General features: G+C 42.2%; 3 protein-coding genes across 3 annotated transcripts; 1 reads left to right on the top strand and 2 right to left on the bottom strand.

Moving 5' to 3' along the window:
* Positions 1-4,720: 4,720 nt before the first annotated feature.
* LOC120292450 (cytochrome P450 71AU50-like) lies at positions 4,721-5,583 on the bottom strand. The gene is made up of 3 exons (XM_039310633.1): positions 5,281-5,583; positions 5,086-5,209; positions 4,721-4,887 (listed from the first exon to the last, which is right to left on the bottom strand). The coding sequence occupies exons 1-3, from the start codon at positions 5,581-5,583 to the stop codon at positions 4,721-4,723; spliced, it is 594 nt and encodes a 197-aa protein (XP_039166567.1).
* A 77-nt stretch (positions 5,584-5,660) lies between these two features.
* LOC104442504 (flavonoid 3'-monooxygenase-like) lies at positions 5,661-7,184 on the bottom strand. Its single transcript, XM_039310634.1, has 4 exons — positions 7,163-7,184; positions 7,007-7,050; positions 6,193-6,873; positions 5,661-5,708 (listed from the first exon to the last, which is right to left on the bottom strand). The coding sequence occupies exons 1-4, from the start codon at positions 7,182-7,184 to the stop codon at positions 5,661-5,663; spliced, it is 795 nt and encodes a 264-aa protein (XP_039166568.1).
* A 6,282-nt stretch (positions 7,185-13,466) lies between these two features.
* Positions 13,467-16,739, top strand: LOC120292834 (flavonoid 3'-monooxygenase CYP75B137-like). Its single transcript, XM_039311279.1, has 2 exons — positions 13,467-14,595; positions 15,870-16,739. Exons 1-2 carry the CDS (start codon positions 13,603-13,605, stop codon positions 16,500-16,502), a joined length of 1,626 nt encoding a protein of 541 aa, XP_039167213.1. The 5' UTR covers positions 13,467-13,602; the 3' UTR covers positions 16,503-16,739.
* Positions 16,740-17,115: the final 376 nt, after the last annotated feature.

The raw sequence follows: 17,115 nt of genomic DNA on the forward strand, positions 1-17,115 counted from the left end.
GATCTTTCAAGACCCTCTTTAGGTGGAAGTACAGCCTAAGTACCAAAACTTGGCACAATGAGACACTTAAGTGCTAAAACTTTAAAAAGGTACACTTAAGTGCCACTTTCTTTGAAAAAGTGAGACACTTAAGTGCTACCTCCGACGAACCCTACCGGAAATCCTACATGGCAATATTTTACTATTTTTACTTGCCTGCATGGCTCGTCGAAAAGCTAACTCGACTCAAACTCACTCGAAACGACGTCATCTACAAAATAAAAATTAAACTACCAGCTAAAATATTCTAAAAAATAAAAATATGTAAATAATTAATTTAATTAAATTTAAAATTACATTTATTTAAAATATTCTAAAAAAAAAAAAATTTTAAAAAGGAGGGGCTGAAGAAGGTGGTTGAGAGCTGAGCCTTTGCCGTCGTCGCCTCCCTACCGCCGCCGGGAAGGGACGGCGATGGAGGGGGAGGGTCGATCGGGGTGGCCGGCCCTGGCCGATCGACGGCGAGAGCCAAGAGCCCTCACGGATCCGGGCAAGGGCTCGAGCCCTTGCCGCCTCTCCGCCGTCGCCGGAAGGGTCAGCGACGGTGGGGGGAGCATTGGCTGAGGTTGCTGGGCCCTAGCCAAGGGTTGGCAAGCCAGCGACAAGGGCTCGTGGGCCCTCGCCATCGGTCGGCTAGCATCGTTGGCTCTTGGCCAGGGCCTGGCGACCCCGGTCAATGCTCCCCCATTGTCGCTGGCCCTTCCCGACGATGGTGGGGATTTGGGCGAGGGACCGAGCCCTCGCCGCCGATCGGCCAAGGGTCGCCCACCTCGGTGGACCCTCCCCCTCCGTTATCAGCCCTTCCTAGCGGCGGCGAGAGCTCAGCTCTCAGCTGCCTCCTTTGCCCCCCCTTAATTTTTTTTAATTTTAAGTTTTTTATTTTTAAAAATATTTCAAATAATTTAAGTTTAAATTTAATTTAATTAATTTTTATATTAATTATTTACACATCGACACAAAACGACGTCGTTTTTGCATTTTCTTGCCACGTCGGCGTGCAAAACGACGCCGTTTGCACTCACTCGCCGGAAAATTGCCACGTCAGCAATTTGGTCGGATTTTGGCTAGAGTGGCACTTAAGTGATCCATTTTATTCCAATTTTGATACGTAAGTGTACCTTTTCAAAGTTTTGGCACTTAAGTGTCCCTCCGTGCCAAGTTTTGGCACTCCAAGTGTCCTTACCTCACCCTCACCCTCTCTAAGTCTAAACTTCGCCATTTATCTCAAATCTTGGGGTCCTTGTGGATATAACCCATGTTCAAGAAAATTTCACTACCTTTCGGTATTATGTCACCCCCGGCAACACAGGAAGCATGTAGGTGGCTTTGTGGCAATAGGTCGATGTGCATTTGCATTAATTATAGGAAATTAAATCAAGTTACGATTAAAAAAAAGTATTAACTACCTAGGATTGATGACCTAATTGATAAGCTTAAAGGATGTTACTATTTCCAAAATCGATTTAAGAATGGGGTATCATCAATTGCGGATAGGACATTCCCAAAACGGCTTATTGAACTTGATATGGTCACTATAAATTCGTGGGCATGCCTTTTGGTTTGACTATTGCGCCAACAACTTTTAATGAATTTGATGAATAGGGCATTCAAGTCTTTTTGGATCAATTTGTAATAGTATTCATTGATGATATTTTGGTATATTCAAAAGGCGTAGATGATCATGAGCAACACATTTCGTGAGCACAAATTGTATGCTAAATTTGGCAAATGCGAGTTTAGTTGGATGGTGTGGTATATTCCGGCCATGTACCAACCGATGAAGTGATATTTATTGACTAGCAAAAGTTGAGTTGGTGATAAATTGGCCAAGACTAATGATAGTGATCGAGATTTAGAGTTTCTTGGGTCTAGTTAGTTATTATCAAAGATTTGCAGAAGGAATTTCTCACCTTGCCGCTCCATTGACTCAATTGATGAGGAATGATGTGAAGTTCAAATGGTCTGATAGACGCAAGCAAAGTGTCCAATAACTTATAAGAAGATTGACTATAGTCCGATTTTGATGATACTATCAAGATCGGGAGGTTTTTTAATCTATGGTGATGCATCTCATAAGGGACTAGGTTGCATAAAATATGGAAAGGTGGTTGTTTATGCATCAAGACAATTGAAGCCACACCTATCCGACTCATAATCTAGAGCTTGATGCCATTGTGTTTGCATTGAAGATATGAATGAAGTTATTTGTATGGGGAAAATTTTGAGATCTTCATAGACCATACAAGCTTGACTTTCTTGCTTTCCAAAAAATAATTGAATATGAGGCAAGAGTGCTGGATGGAATTATTAAAAGACTATGGCTATAAGATTTGGTATAGCGAATCGGGTTGTGGATGCTCTCAATCAGAAATCTATATAAGTAGTTGCACATATGATGGTCAAGGAATGGACCTTACTTGTAGAGGCTCAATTCTGAATTTCGGTTTGATATGAATAGTCTTTAAAGTGTGATAATTACTCTTAAAATTGAGCATAGATTATGCAAAGAATCAAGACTCTGCAACAAACAGATCTTGCAATTTCAAAAATCCAAGAAGAAGCCTTAGAAAGGAAAAAGGCTTGACTTTTAGGTGTTGGAAGATGGAGTTTTAAGAGTTCGTGGACGTCTTTACATGCCTAATAACGTCAATTTGAGGAATGATATTTTATCAAAAGAACATCAAATAATTACAGTGTACATGTAAAAAGTATGAAAATGTATCAGAATCTTCACTAGCACCATTAGTGGAAATGTAGGTAAGTTTTTGGATGCAGGAGTATGGGATGGTATTGACAGGACCTGACTTTCTTCCCAAAGTTAATGTCTTGCATTCTATTTCTTTTGGTACTTATATTAATACTCGGAAGAGGGCTAAACATGGAAAACAATTGTATGCATAAATCATTAGAAATTTCCCATTACGTTTCTCGTGTGATGTGTTTCATCATGCTTCCGAATGCCTATAATAAATAAGAGTTATAATTTGAAAAGACGTGTTGCATGTGACATTTTGGGGCATCACAAATACTAATATTTTACATAAAATGTAATTTTTCTATGTTTGTTTCTATTGTCTATGTTGCATGGACACATTACATGTACTTTCGTGTCGTGTCCGACACATGTTGGAGCGTGTCGGACAAGTTGACACGCTCAAACATGCGTTGACCGTGTGTCGAATTTGTCGACACATGATCAACTTTTGTCGACACGTTTCGACACGCGTGTCCGAAGCAGAGATGAGGTTGCGAGCAAAGGCGAGCCTACGACGGCGAGAGATGGCTAGAGGAGAGACTGAGGCGAGGGCCGTGAGGAGTAACTTCACGAGGTAGGCGCGTGGGGAGGGCAGTGTCATTGAGTGGGGCGATGGCGGCGGTGGCAGCGGCAGGGGAGGGGGAGGAGGAGGAGGAGGAGGAGGAGGAGTTCGCGGCAGTGTGTGGCCTCTTGGCGCACAGGGACTGCGTGTTCCATACCTGGGAAGTCGCTTTCACTATGAGCCGCCTTCTTTTCCGATCCCTTTTCACTGAAATTTTTTATGGTTACTCCATTTTCCGCTCCTTCAGTGAATGCTGGTGCTTTTCTTGATTGAGTCTTCGATGCTTTCGGAGATAGACGTTGTGCGACGATGAGGAGAAGAAGAAGGCACTGCTAGGGAAAATAAAAGAATTAAAAAGGGACTTGGCGTGTTGGAGGGAGGGGGAAGTGACCGGCTGATAACTTGTGGTGGGGGAGGGAAAAATGTGAAAAAAAATTTGGGGGTAAGGTTAGAGATGAGGAAAAAAAAAAGGAGTTTGGGCGCAGGAGGGGAGGGGGAGGTTGGGGGTGGACCCCTTTAATTGGAAAAATTATTAAATGAAATTAAAAAGTAATTTCGAAAAATAAAAGTACTACATGTTGAATGATTAGTGTAAATTCATTATAGGTTCTTTTTTTTTTTTAAATTAATTAATTATTTATAAATTTGAATCAAATTAATTACAAATAAAAATATTCATTTAATATATAATGTGTTCCAGCATGTCGGAATTTTCTATTTTTGATAAATGACGTGCCGACGTATCGTGTCGTGTCATGTCATGTCACGTGTCCATGTCGCATGTTGGTGCAACCTAGCTTATTGTCCCATAAGATTAGTAACTCATTCATGTGATTAGTATGTTTTTGCATTAAAAAGTAAGTGTCAGCAACGTTGTTTAAGTTAAAAACGTTCGGTATTGACAACCAACAGTTAAAGTTTCTCTTTTTTAGTAGATGAAATAAAATAAAATAAAATAAGTTACGATGAATCTTTGGTCATAGTATTCAAGTATACGTCTCGAGTTTGAGCTCGTGTATTGGACACAACCCGAATTGGAGGATGTAGATCGACCCAAACTTTTTCGAAAGTGTGACGGAGTCATCCGAGTTGGTCATAATTTCTTGACCAATTCTATAAGATTTCTTTCTTTAAAGGCCATTTCCCGTGAACATGCAGAGGGTTCTTCAAAATGACGGGAATAAACAACTAAAGTTGAAAGATGATACGAAAAAGTAGCTATAAATGCATTAGTCTGCTGTCCATGTCAAGATTTCGGACCACGTGCCATAGTTTATTGTCAAGTGTCAAGAGATATTTAGGAAAAACAAAAAGGACTTTATTAACTAGAAAAAGTCAATCAGTCTTATGGGAAACTGCATTGATTACTTAAAAAGTGCTCCAGAGTACTCGATGATAAAGTCAATAGAAAATATGCAGCACCCGCTGCAGACGAGCCCGCCACCTTGAGAACTGCCCGGTCGAATACATTTATGCAGGACCAGAAACATTTTGCTCTTGATCAACATGACTTCGTCTTCTGGTCCCCAACCTGAAGAACCAATAGATAACAGGAATTCTTTTTCATATTACAAACAAAAGCAGCATAAATTCTTTTTAAGCCCAGGTTTAATAAAATTAAAAAAAAAAAACCCAAGTTTAATTGAGTAGATGCTCAAAACATGATTGATACATGATTTATTCGTAGAACTGAAATGAAGAGTCTTGATATTCTAATAAAAGTTCTAACTCGACATGTACAGCTCTGGAGAGGACAATCTCGGCTTGGGAATGGCGACCGGGGGCTTCATTTTCTTGACCACAAGCCCGAACTTGCCCAATAAATCCAGCTCCACCCCTTGCGGTAGGTCCCACTTGAATGGATGCAAAGAGAGGCCAAAACATACGGTAGCACCCTCTCTACCAGTGCAAACCCTGCACACACCCTTCGACCGGAACCGAAGGGCATATACGTGAAATTGTTGCCTGAGAGATCATACTTGCTGGGATCTTTCAAGCACCTCTCAAATCTGAACTCCGATGGTTTATCCCAAATCTTGGGGTCTCTCTGGATATAGCCCATATTCAAGAATATGTTACTGCCCTTGGGAATTGTGTAACCTCCGACAACACAGGAAGCATGTGGGGTCCAAGGCACCAATATCGGCAGCACCGGGTGCAAGCGAAATGCCTCCTTGATGATAGCATTGAGGTACTTTAATTTGAGCAAGCGGTTCTCTTCCACCATCTTGTCCTCCCTACTTCTGTCAATTCTTGGACTACTTTGTTCATTACATATGAGTTCTGCAGCAATTCTGCCATCACCTACTCAACCGTTGTTGAAGTCGTATCGGTTCCACCAACCACAATGTCCTATTCCACAAATTCAAAGTGTCATCAGAAAGAGTAAATTGTTGTCATGATTGATAAAGCTGAATACATGATGAAGCATTGTAATAGAGAAGAATCAACGTCCTAGGAGAAATATGGAGCTTTTTGACAAGAGGATCCCAAACGAAGGGTATGTAAAGAGATTTCAATTTTGACATGATACGACCAACTTCATACAAAAATTAGCACATGATAATTGAAATACCTTCGAATTATATCAACTTTGCTATATTTGTTTCAGTATTGCGCAAGATGCTGGTTGAAAATTACGGTACTCTAGGGCTGATATGTATTTAAAAACGAGTACAATTCTCTAGTGATAATCACTTGACGTTAACTCATGATTATATTGGCCAAAATATGAAAAGAACGAGGATTAACTATACTTACTATTACTACTGCATCAGGTCATTAAATAGTAATGTACGTCCATATGAGAACTAGTCACCTAGCTTAATAAACTTACAATAAAAATGGCTTTGAGGGCTCCGTTTTTCTCCATTGGTGACTGGTTATCTTCAAGATCCATCTCCATGTCCAGGAAAATCTGCAAGAAGTCCTTTTTCTGTTCATTGCTTTTAGGTTCTCCGTCCTTCCGCTTGAATAGTTCATTTGTTCTTCCTTCAGTGACACAGTCGATAGCAGACTGAATAAAATCATCAAACCACATATGCACCCTTTTCATGTCCCTTTCAACTCCTTGCATGTTAAGCCAAGCAGGTGCCAGGACAAAGTCCGAAATATTCGGACTACTTACGAGCACCATGAGTTTAGCCACCACCTCTCGAAACTCCGCACCCACAGCTTCGCTTTTCTCTCGCTTAAGCGTCCCTCCCCATAGCATTGCCATAATCACGTTAATCAAGATCAGAACTGCCGATTCGCCGATATCTACTGGCACCCCGGATTTTTTGTACAGATCACTCAGAGCATTTTTGACCTCCTGCCTTCTCAAACCGCAACAGGCGTCAAGGCTTGTGTTGCTCATCATCTGCCGTACAAAAAGCTTGCGGAGATTCCTCCAATAAGGCCCCTGGCTTGAGAAGGTAATGTCCCTTCCTCCGTATGACCCAATTGTAGCAGCGATGTTCGGGTCCTGATTGGCGAACATCATGTCCTGGTCCCGCACGATTTCTTTGGCCAGCAACTGGGAGTTAACCACGACATATAACTTGCTTCCAAGCCAGAGTTTGTAGATGGGGCCTTAGGTCTTGGCCAATTTGGCAAATTTCGGTGGAGCTCGGTCCCTAGGAATGTGAGGTACCCAAGGAACGGCACACCTTGGGGCTCTGGCGGCAATGGAGCTGTCTAGCTTTTTCTTCTCCTGAACAAAGAGGAAAAACTAAGAGTTGCAATTCCTATGACAAGCAGTGTTGTGGTAGCTCTAGGAATTGCATCATTCGCTTCTTTAGCAGGCGGCAACCACAGCCAGGCACCTTCGGAGTCTCTATTTGACATTTCGGCTTGTGACAACGGGGTGAAGACTGGTTGAGCAAGAGTGAGGAAGTTTCTGGCCACACCAAACTAAGGTCTGCCTAGGGACAGTTTGGTCTCTGACAGATGATATAGGAAAGGCAAAAACGGAAAGTCAACAGTTCTAGTTACTCACTAACAGACGAACAACTACCGAAAGTAACTAATAATTTTTCATGTGATCAGTAACATTCTACAAGAAACTCGACCTCCAATGTATGAAGAATTACTGATTCGTTTTGTTCATTCTTGTCGTTCCCTATAAAGAATAAACCAACAAGTTTGAACATAACTAATAATTTTTGGAAACTTGCGGAAAAAATCGAGTTTTCCCTCTCGCCTTTCGTATACCAAGACCGGGTCAAAGGGGTCCTTCCCGCAGGGTGTCGCGCGACATCCACGGCCCCGGAGCGCACCACGTGTGCGGGCTGCGGGTCGATCCCACGGCCCAGGATCGCGGGGGGCGCTTCCCCACGACCGGGTCAGTCTCTCTCATCTCATCTCCCGTTCCAGACAGTCTCCACCGGCAATCGTTCCCACTTTCTCTCTCCTCCCTTCCCTCTCTCTTTCTCTCCCTGGAAGACGCGAACGAAAGAGACCCTCTCGCACTCTCTCTCTCTCTCTCTCTCTAACCTTTTCTTTCCTCTCTCTACCTTTGATGAGACCCGGGAGCCCGAGGGAGCGATGTCTCCGAGACGGGCGTTTAAGGAGCTCAACGGCAGGCCCCCCTGGGAGGAGGCGGAGGTCGAGGGGGTGGTAGGCCGGGCCGAGCCGGAGGCCCACGGCGAGTCATGGGGGACAATGGTGCCGGAGCTCCTCAGGGAGATCATCCGCCGCGTGGCCCCAGTGCCAGAACGTCGTCGTCTGCGCCTGCGTCTGCAAGCGGTGGAGGGACATCGCGAGGGAAATCGTTAGGTCGCCGCTCCGCAGCGGCCGAGTCACTTTCCCTTCCTGTCTCGAGCGATGGCGCAGGACTTGAAGTAGGGAGGGACCTAGTTGGAGAAGTTGGGGTGGAAAGGGAGCCATCTGGTCTCGGATCGACGGACAAAAGAGGTGGTGGATGACGTCCTAGAGCTTGTGGAGGAGGGGGTCGGAGAAGTCGCCACCGCCAACGTCGGGGGAGGAGTGGCTAGAGTGGGTGTGGAGCGCGAGGAGGCGAGAGGAGGTCTTGGGGAGGGCAAGGGAAGGGGAGAGAGAGCGAGCTATCGCGAACATCCTCAGACAGATCAAGAGAGAGAAGAGAGTTTTTTTTTTTTTTTTCTAAAAAAAAAAGAAGAAGAAGAAGAGAATGTGGGTGAGTTTGGGTTTTTTAGATTGTTTAGCAAATAAATAGGTCAATATGAGGTAGCTCAACTCAGCCCACCCTGTTAAAAAAAAAAAAACTCAGCCCCCAATTTGCCACCTTTACCTCGACCACTAAGACTAATGTGAATCACATTCTCTGGAAAATGCACCAGCTAACAGAATGATTGCTATCATTCCTATGATGAAGGTTACATTTGATTTTGATAACCGAGTCTGCTTCAGAGCATTTTTTAATTTGGATCATTTACTTTGTCATTTGCACTGTTTACTTGCTAGATGAAAGTTTAGACGTGCAATCACTGGGCAATAAGACTTTAAAGTATGGTTTTTGGTTCCTAGTAGGATTGGATAGTTCGGTGCCTTTCACAAGGACAATTTTGTTCATCATTAAGGCTGCGTTTGGTTCGGCATTTGCAATGGACTTTGAGTCCAATGCAAATGCTGAAAGCCCAAAGCTACTTGGGGGAAATGCAGTTGTGTTTGGTAAAAAAATTTTGCAAATGGACTTTGAGTTAAATATGCGTTTGGTAAAAAAAACTTTTGGAAGGGGCTTTGATGGGTATTGTATATATATATTTTTTTTTTTTTTTTTTTTTTTTGAAAATTTAGCTAAACCCTTCGCCGGACCGGCGAGGCTGCGGCCGCGCCGGCGAGCCGGATCTCGCGCCGGCGGCCGTCGGGCCGAGGTCGCCCGACCTCGGGCGACCCTCGGCTGCGAGGGTCGCGCGACCCGGCCCGAGGGCCGCCGGAGGTCGCCCGACCTCGGGCGACCAGTCGCTCGACCCGGGGCCGCGAGACCCGGGTGACCGCCGCCTGGGTCTAGCGGCCGCAGCGGCCCTCGCCGTCGCGCGACCCTTGGGCGACCCTCGGCGAGGGTCGCGCGACCCAGCCGAGGGCCGCGGAGGTCGCTCGACCTCCGCCGGGTCTCGCGGCCCCCGGGTCGGCGACCACAGTCGCCCGAGGTCGGCGACCTCCGACGGCCCTACTGGTCGCGCGACCCTCGCCGGCGGCCGTCGCCCTTCGCCGGTCCGGCGAAGGGCTGCTCCTTTTTCATTTAAAAAATAAATAAATGAAGGGGCACCGGTGGGTTTTCAAAAAAGTTTTGGGGGTAGAATAGGAAATAAAATTTTCATTAAATGGAAGCCTCAGCATTCCGAAAATGCTGAAGGCTCAAGGCTGGTCTCCACCAGCCTTGAGCTTTCAGCATTTCCAAGGGGAGGCTTTCATTTGAAAGCTCCTTCAAGGAGGTTGCCAAACACCCCATTTTTGGGTGAAAGAGCTTTGGGGCGTGGATGGGCTTTCTAAATGCCCATCCAAACGCACCCTAAACCCAATGGCCTCTCGAACGTAATGGGAGGCCCTTGTCAGCCCTTAACAATAAAAAAAGGAAAGAATTAAAAGTTTTTAATGTTGGTGTTGACATCTCATGTAGTTTGATTGACATTGACACATAATTATTTTTGAACTTTTTAATTTTTTTTTTCTTTTTTTTAGTCTTGCGTTGCTTGTTATTCAAAAGGTTACTTTTTTCTCATGATTAGTTTAGTAAATGCATTATCACATTTGTCCTAAATCACTCAAATCCTACTAAGTGTTGGAATTAGAAGGCAAGGAGGATGTGTTGATTTCAAAAGCCTATTCATGTAGTACGTGATGGTTGGCTATCCCGATGACCTTGGTAGTTGTAACTTTTTCTTGGTAATGACTATCAACATACATTACCTCCTGCTTAAGTGTCACCTAGGGTTTACGGTGCGGCTGTCAACTGCAAGCCGGTTCCTCCAGTACCAAAAAAAAAAAAAATTACGAAATATGTGTTTAAAATCTTGGATAACGTGAAATAGTAACTATAATTAGAGTTGGGGCCAATTCCATAAAAAAAAAAAAAAGCACGAACTTACATATTATTCCAAATCCGGTTATAACTTTATTTTGTCTAAAAAAAAAAGTACCAACTTTTCACTTGTGTCCCAAATCTAGCTCGAATTTTACTTTGTCTAAAAGAAAAACACCAACTTTCACTCGTGTCCCAAATTTGACTATTCGTTAACCCTCATTCCACAGACATCCGACGTGTCATTTCAACTCAAAGTCTAGTTATAGATGAATGAAGTAAGTCTATTACAAATATGCTTCACATCTCTATTTAACTATAAGATGTACACATTTTTAATATCTTGCTTTAAGACAATGTAATCTTCTGCTTCTAACCCAGCTTTTGACATTGAAAACAACTTGCCAATTGTTAATTGATCTAATGGCCCTAGCTACGTGCCTTGTCCCTTGGAATTGAAGTTACTGAATTATTTTTCTCATGAGAATCATCTGTAAAGTTCATTTCATTGGAGGACAGACTTAAATTTAAAACTTTCTCCAAACACTCGAATGCAGCATCGTTTTACTCTTCAAGAAATTTGGACCTCTTCACAGTCGACCCATAGGGTAAATAGGAGGAGCGCATTTACAACAACTGTTGCGCGGAATATGGACCAGCAAATTGGATAAAATAGTCGAAATGAAGGAAAAGAAATCAAACACTGGATTTATGTGGTTCGGTCAAAATATTATAACCTACGTTCAAATGGAGAGTAGTATGGAATTTCACTATAAAAATAAGTGATATACCAGAAATTACAATCACTCGAGTACTCAAACATACTTTCAGTATTTCTCAGCCCCAAATTACACTCAAATAACTCACACAATGTTTAGTTCCTCACAATTCCTAGTGAAACCTCACCCAAGAAATTAAACAAATTATACTCACAAGAATTTAACTAGCTAAAACACTTAAATATAATTTACAACGAGAAAATCCTCCACCCAAGAAAACTCTCTACACTCTTCTTCAGTCTCAGAACTCTCTCTCTCTCTCTCGGCCACCGAAACTTGGCTTGGTGCGCTCTTCTCCGTTGGACATCTCTCTCTTTTATAATATAAAAGAGTCTCCATCATTTATTGCAACATACTAAAGTCTTCTGCAGAGAAAGAAAGGACAAAGCAAGCCCACCATAATCCATAGGCGTCCATGCATGTGCGTGCATTAAAGGAGAGGAGCAAATGGACGTATGAAGCTTTCTTTCTTCTTCTCTCAAAGTCAACAATGATGGCTTTGGCAGAAGACAAGAAAGGGAACAGCCATCATTGCATGCAAGTGGGCCACCGTCCACTTTCCTCCATTCAAAAGTCCCATGCAGAGATGAGTAGAAGATAACAAAAGAAGCCGCACATTAGCCTCTTCACTTTTGTGGCTCATTGATGAAATTCACATGCAATCTTCTTTTGACAATTTCGACTTATCAATTCACACGCGCTACTTTGACCCGCATGTGATCGAGTTCACATGTTCTCATTAGTCCGGTTTTATTACGGACTCAAATTCGAGACATATTTTCAACAACAACACCTAGATTTCATAAGTTTATGCATCTTCTCTGCATCAAGTACAAAAGCATATCCATGGTACCATTATGTATCCAAGGAGTAGATATCAAAGTCATTTATGACATTCAAAAAATAATTAGACTCAATGCACATTAACTTCACAACTTTCACGATGCCAAAATTTCCGACGGAAATGACATGTCTAAGCGATCGAGCTTGTGTACGTGCAAGAGCGAGTGTCTCTGTGTGAGTGAATGAGCGAGCAAGCTAGTGCGTGAGATCTTCCAACGAATTGAAGACTCCCGTGCGCGAACTCGCTAAGGAAAGGAAACCCTAGAAAGAATTCTCCCCAATCTCATGAGTCATTTGTTAGAGAAGAAGAGAGCCCAGGAACAATTTTGCCTTTATATCCATATCAACTTGTTGTGTTGGATATTATAGCTAACATGGAAATGCCACGTCGAATGATTGTGGAATGAGGGTTAACGGAGGGCCAGATTTGGGAAACGAGTGAAAATTTATGCTTTTTTTTTTAGACAAAATAAAGTTCGAGTCAAATTTTGGACAAACCTAAAGTTCGTGCTTTTTTTTTTTTTTAAATAAAAATAAATTTCGGCCAAACTTAGGACAACACCTAAAGTTGGTGCTTTTTTTTATTTATGGAATTGACCGATTAGAGTTGTAACTATCTGAATGTAACTATTGTTAGTAGGTACTCATCGTATGTATTTTTCCTTAATTTCTAAGATACTTAAGTGAAAGTTTGTTTCGTTCCTTTCATCTTGTTCCATGCAAACTTCCTATTCCTGCACTTTAAATTCTAAAATTTGTTCTTCACTTTCTTTTAAATTTTAAGCCGAACAACTTCCGCTCCAAGATGAATATATAAGCCTTTTTATCACCACAAAAAAGAAAACCAAAATCAACCTTTTTGATGAAAGATTATTCACTTTCTAGGTGAGACATGGAAACATTATAATGATTTAATCTTTCTGATTACGTTGAACGTGAGGAATAGGACATCGTAGTTGACATAACCGTTATGACTTAAAAAATGGTGATCGGGTGGCCATTGCTTGCACGTGGCGCCGCTATTATTGGTTTCACGATACTAAACATTTCTTTTTAATTAAGCAGGACTAGTAGTTACGTATTATATGCAAAAACTTACTAATCATTAACCTCATGCAAATTCTAGTCTTCCATAGTAAGATTTTCTATTACATTATAGAAATTATTAGTTATTTTCAAACTTGTTGTTGTAAGAAAATCAATATAAAGAAATGGAATGACACATAATTACATTGGCATTCATAGGAATGTCGAACATGGAACTAAGAAACAATAAATCCTTCTAGTTAGACAAAAATTGGTTCACCCTAGTCATTTTTGTTTAATTATTCTGGCAATTAGCCTCATTTACAATAATTGGTCGCGTCAGTGCGTGTGACCAAGTGGGACCACTTACTTTTCGAACCAAAATATTATCCTAAAATCTGTCAGAGATCAAAAGGTATCTTCGAAGACCTTCTATAGTTTGTGTGGCTGGGAATTTCCTGTGTAATGCTAACTGGGATCACTAAGTTTTTGAACCAAAATATCCTAAATTTTCTGTCCGTGAACAAACTGTATATCCAAAGTCCTTCTATAGTTTAGGTCTAGGAACCTCCTAATTCTAGCTCAAAGAGTCCTCTTCCCATCATCACAAGCTGAAATGTCGAACGCAGATTCCGGAAGTGCCTGGCCGTGGTTGGGGAATGCTAAAGAAGAGAATGATGCAATTCCTAGAGCTACTGCAACAGTACTTGTCATTGCTATAGCAGCTCTTAGTTTCTTCTCTTTGTGCAGATGGCGAAACCACGCGACGGCTCCATTGCCTCCAGGGCCCCGAGGTGTGCCATTCTTCGGGTACCTCCCATTCCTAGGGACCAATCTCCACCGGAAATTCGCTGAATTGGCTGAGACCTACGGTCCCATCTACAAACTCCGGCTTGGAAGCAAATTATATGTTGTGGTTAACTCCCCGTCACTGGCCAAAGAAATCGTGCGGGACCAAGACATGACTTTTGCCAATCGAGACCCAAACATTGCCGGTGCTATAGCGTCATATGGCGCAAGGGACATTGCCTTCTCAAGCCAAGGCCCTTATTGGAGGAATCTCCGCAAACTGTTTGTGCAGCAGTTGATGAGCAACATGAGTCTCGATGCCTGTTATGGTTTGAGAAGGCAGGAGGTCAGAAAAGCTCTGAGCGATCTGTATAGAAAACGTGGGTTGCCAGTAGATATCGGCGAATTGGCCCTTCTGATCTTAGTTAACATGGTGATGGGAATGCTGTGGGGAGGAACGCTTCAGGGAGAAAAGGGTGAAGCCGTGGCCTCTGAGTTTCGAGAGGTGGTGGCCAAATTGATGGTGCTCTTAGGTAGTCCGAATGTTTCGGACTTTTTCCCGGCACTCGCTTGGCTTGACCTGCAAGGAGTGGAAAGGGACATGAAAAGGGTGCATCAGTGGCTGGATGGTTTTATTCAGCCGATTATCGATTGCGCCACCAAAGGAACAACAAGTGGACCGTTAAAGCAGAAGGAAGGAGAACCTAAATGCATTGAACAGAAAAAGGACTTTTTGCAGATTTTCCTGGATATGGAGATAAATCTTGAAGATAACCAGTCGCCAGTGGACAAGAATGTAGCACTCAAAGCCATTCTTATGGTAAGTTTATTAATCTAGGTGACTAATTCTTATATGGACATGCACGGCTATTTAATGACCTGATGCACTAGAAAGTGCAGTTAATCGTCTTTTGCTACTCTATTTTTGGAAACCTAATCTGTGTCGGCAAGCCCCTCCCCCCCTCCGCCCTTCTCTCCCTCCCCCAGAAAACCCTTCCCTCAAAGAAACTTCATTTGTAGGCTCTCAGCTTAAATTTCTGAAACCAAGAGCTTGTTTTGCTCTGCTTTTCTTTTCTAGGCCTTGATTTCTTGTTTCTTCTCTCCTGACCTCTTTTGGGGTTTTCTTTTGCTCCTTGTGGTGAATAAATCTGGTTGCAGCTAAAAATTTTGTGAGGTCATCATCACTGTTCAAGCTAGTACAATGCTCGAAACGTGGTTTTATGACTTCTTTGAAATTAAACGTAAGCTCTCATCTCTCGATTTTAGTGTAGATCTAAATTTGGGAGCTTGTCTCTCTTGACCTAAATCTATATTTGAGAGTTTCTTAAAGGTATTTGGTCTAAAATTTGTTGTTGTCTTCATATGGCAATAGTGTTGATGATGTTGAACCTAAGCACGTAGTACAAACCATAGTTTTTGAATGGTAAGATCTCAACATGTACCCATCATTGACACATTCGGTAATCAACTGCTGATTGTTTTTCAATGCTATGACAGATCTGGTCTTTTGGGATGAGATAATGCTTATAACGACAAGCTGTACTATTTCGTTTTGTTGTGTAGCTCTTTTGGGATTTGCTTTACTCGGAAATTTTTTATGTTCTCTCATGTATGATTATGACAAACGAATGTAATTTTATTTTGACCAAAAACATTATGTTCTTCGTAAATTCATTTCAAATCTTAGCTGCCATAATTATGAGTAAATGTCAAGCGATTATTACTATAGTATGTACTCGTTTTGAAATCCATATTAGCTCTAGAATACCATTATTTTCAACAAGGGTCTTATATAATAGTGAAATAAATATAGCACAGTTGATATAATATAAAGGTAATTCAATTATTGTGTGCCAATTTTCGTATGAAGTTGGTCGCATCATGTCAAGATTGAAATCTCTTTCCATACCTTTTGTTTCGTATCCTATTGTCTAACTTAGGTTGCGTGCAACCTTGCCTTTTCCATAACTAGAAGCTCCATATTTTGACTAGAACGTCAATTCTTCTCTATTATAGTACTTCATTATGTATTTAGCTTTACCAGACATTACAGCAATTGACTCTTTCTGATGAAACTTGGAATGCGTGGGATAGGACGTTGTAATCGGCGGAACTGATACGACTTCAACAATGGTTGAATGGGTGATGGCAGAGTTGCTGCAGAACCGAAATGTGATGAACAAAGTAATCCATGAATTGACAGAAGTCGTGGGGGAGGATGAGATGGTCGAAGAGCATCACTTGCCCAAATTAAAGTACCTCGACGCGGTCATCAAGGAAGCATTTCGCTTGCACCCGGCGTTGCCCTTATTGGTGCCGCGGACCCCAAATGCTTCCTGTGTCGTTGGGGGTTACATGATACCAAAGGGCAGCAACGTATTCTTAAACATGGGTTCTATCCACAGGGATCCCAAGATTTGGGACGAACCGTTGGAGTTTAGACCCGAGAGGTTCTTGGAAGGTCCCAGCAAGTATGATTTCTCAGGTAACAACTTTGCATACATGCCATTCGGTTCTGGTCGGAGGATATGTGCAGGGCTTGCGCTAGCAGAAAGGATGCTACCATACGTTTTGGCCTCTCTTTTGCACTCATTCAAGTGGGAAATACCACCAGGGTCTGAGCTGGATTTACTGGACAAGTTCGGCATTGTGGTCAAGAAAATGAAGCCCCTTGTCGCCATTCCAAGACCAAGATTGTCCACTCCGGAGCTCTACATGTCGAGATAGATATTTCATTAGAGTCCCAAAGCTCTTCATTTCAATTCTAAGAAATAAATGTATCCTGCCAGTATCAATCATGGCTCGAGATCTACTCAATTAGACCTGGGGTTTCGGCTACGGAGTTCTGGAGGAGGTGGTTTGCTTGTGTCGGGCGTTTCATAATTTCAATCTGTTTTATGAAATGAGTATTCTGAAATGCTCTTTACGCAAATCATATAAGTAGATTTTGCAGTTTCTATGGATTGACACAACTTTTTCTCGTTAATTTAGTCCATTTTAATTTTTGCCTAAATATTAATGACATTTATTACGACATGGCAAATGATCATGTGAAACCATTGTCTGGGGAGAATCAAGTGAATATCTCAATAATAGAACTTTCTTATTATTATTTCAAGAACACTCAATTCGCACCACTCACCACTCACATACAAGACACCTACGCAAGACGCTACACACGCCACTGTTACCCCACACATGCACAAAGGGCAAGAGCCATAAGCAAAGATAATATAATTTTATGTTTGTTAATGGCTCTCTCAACACGTATTTCATTCAAAAACAGATTTTCTTTCCTAGTGCTTTCCTCCCCGAGTTGAATTTTTGGGATCATGGATGG

This window comes from Eucalyptus grandis, chromosome 4 (genome assembly GCF_016545825.1).
Source record: "Eucalyptus grandis isolate ANBG69807.140 chromosome 4, ASM1654582v1, whole genome shotgun sequence".
Lineage (NCBI taxonomy): Eukaryota > Viridiplantae > Streptophyta > Magnoliopsida > Myrtales > Myrtaceae > Eucalyptus > Eucalyptus grandis.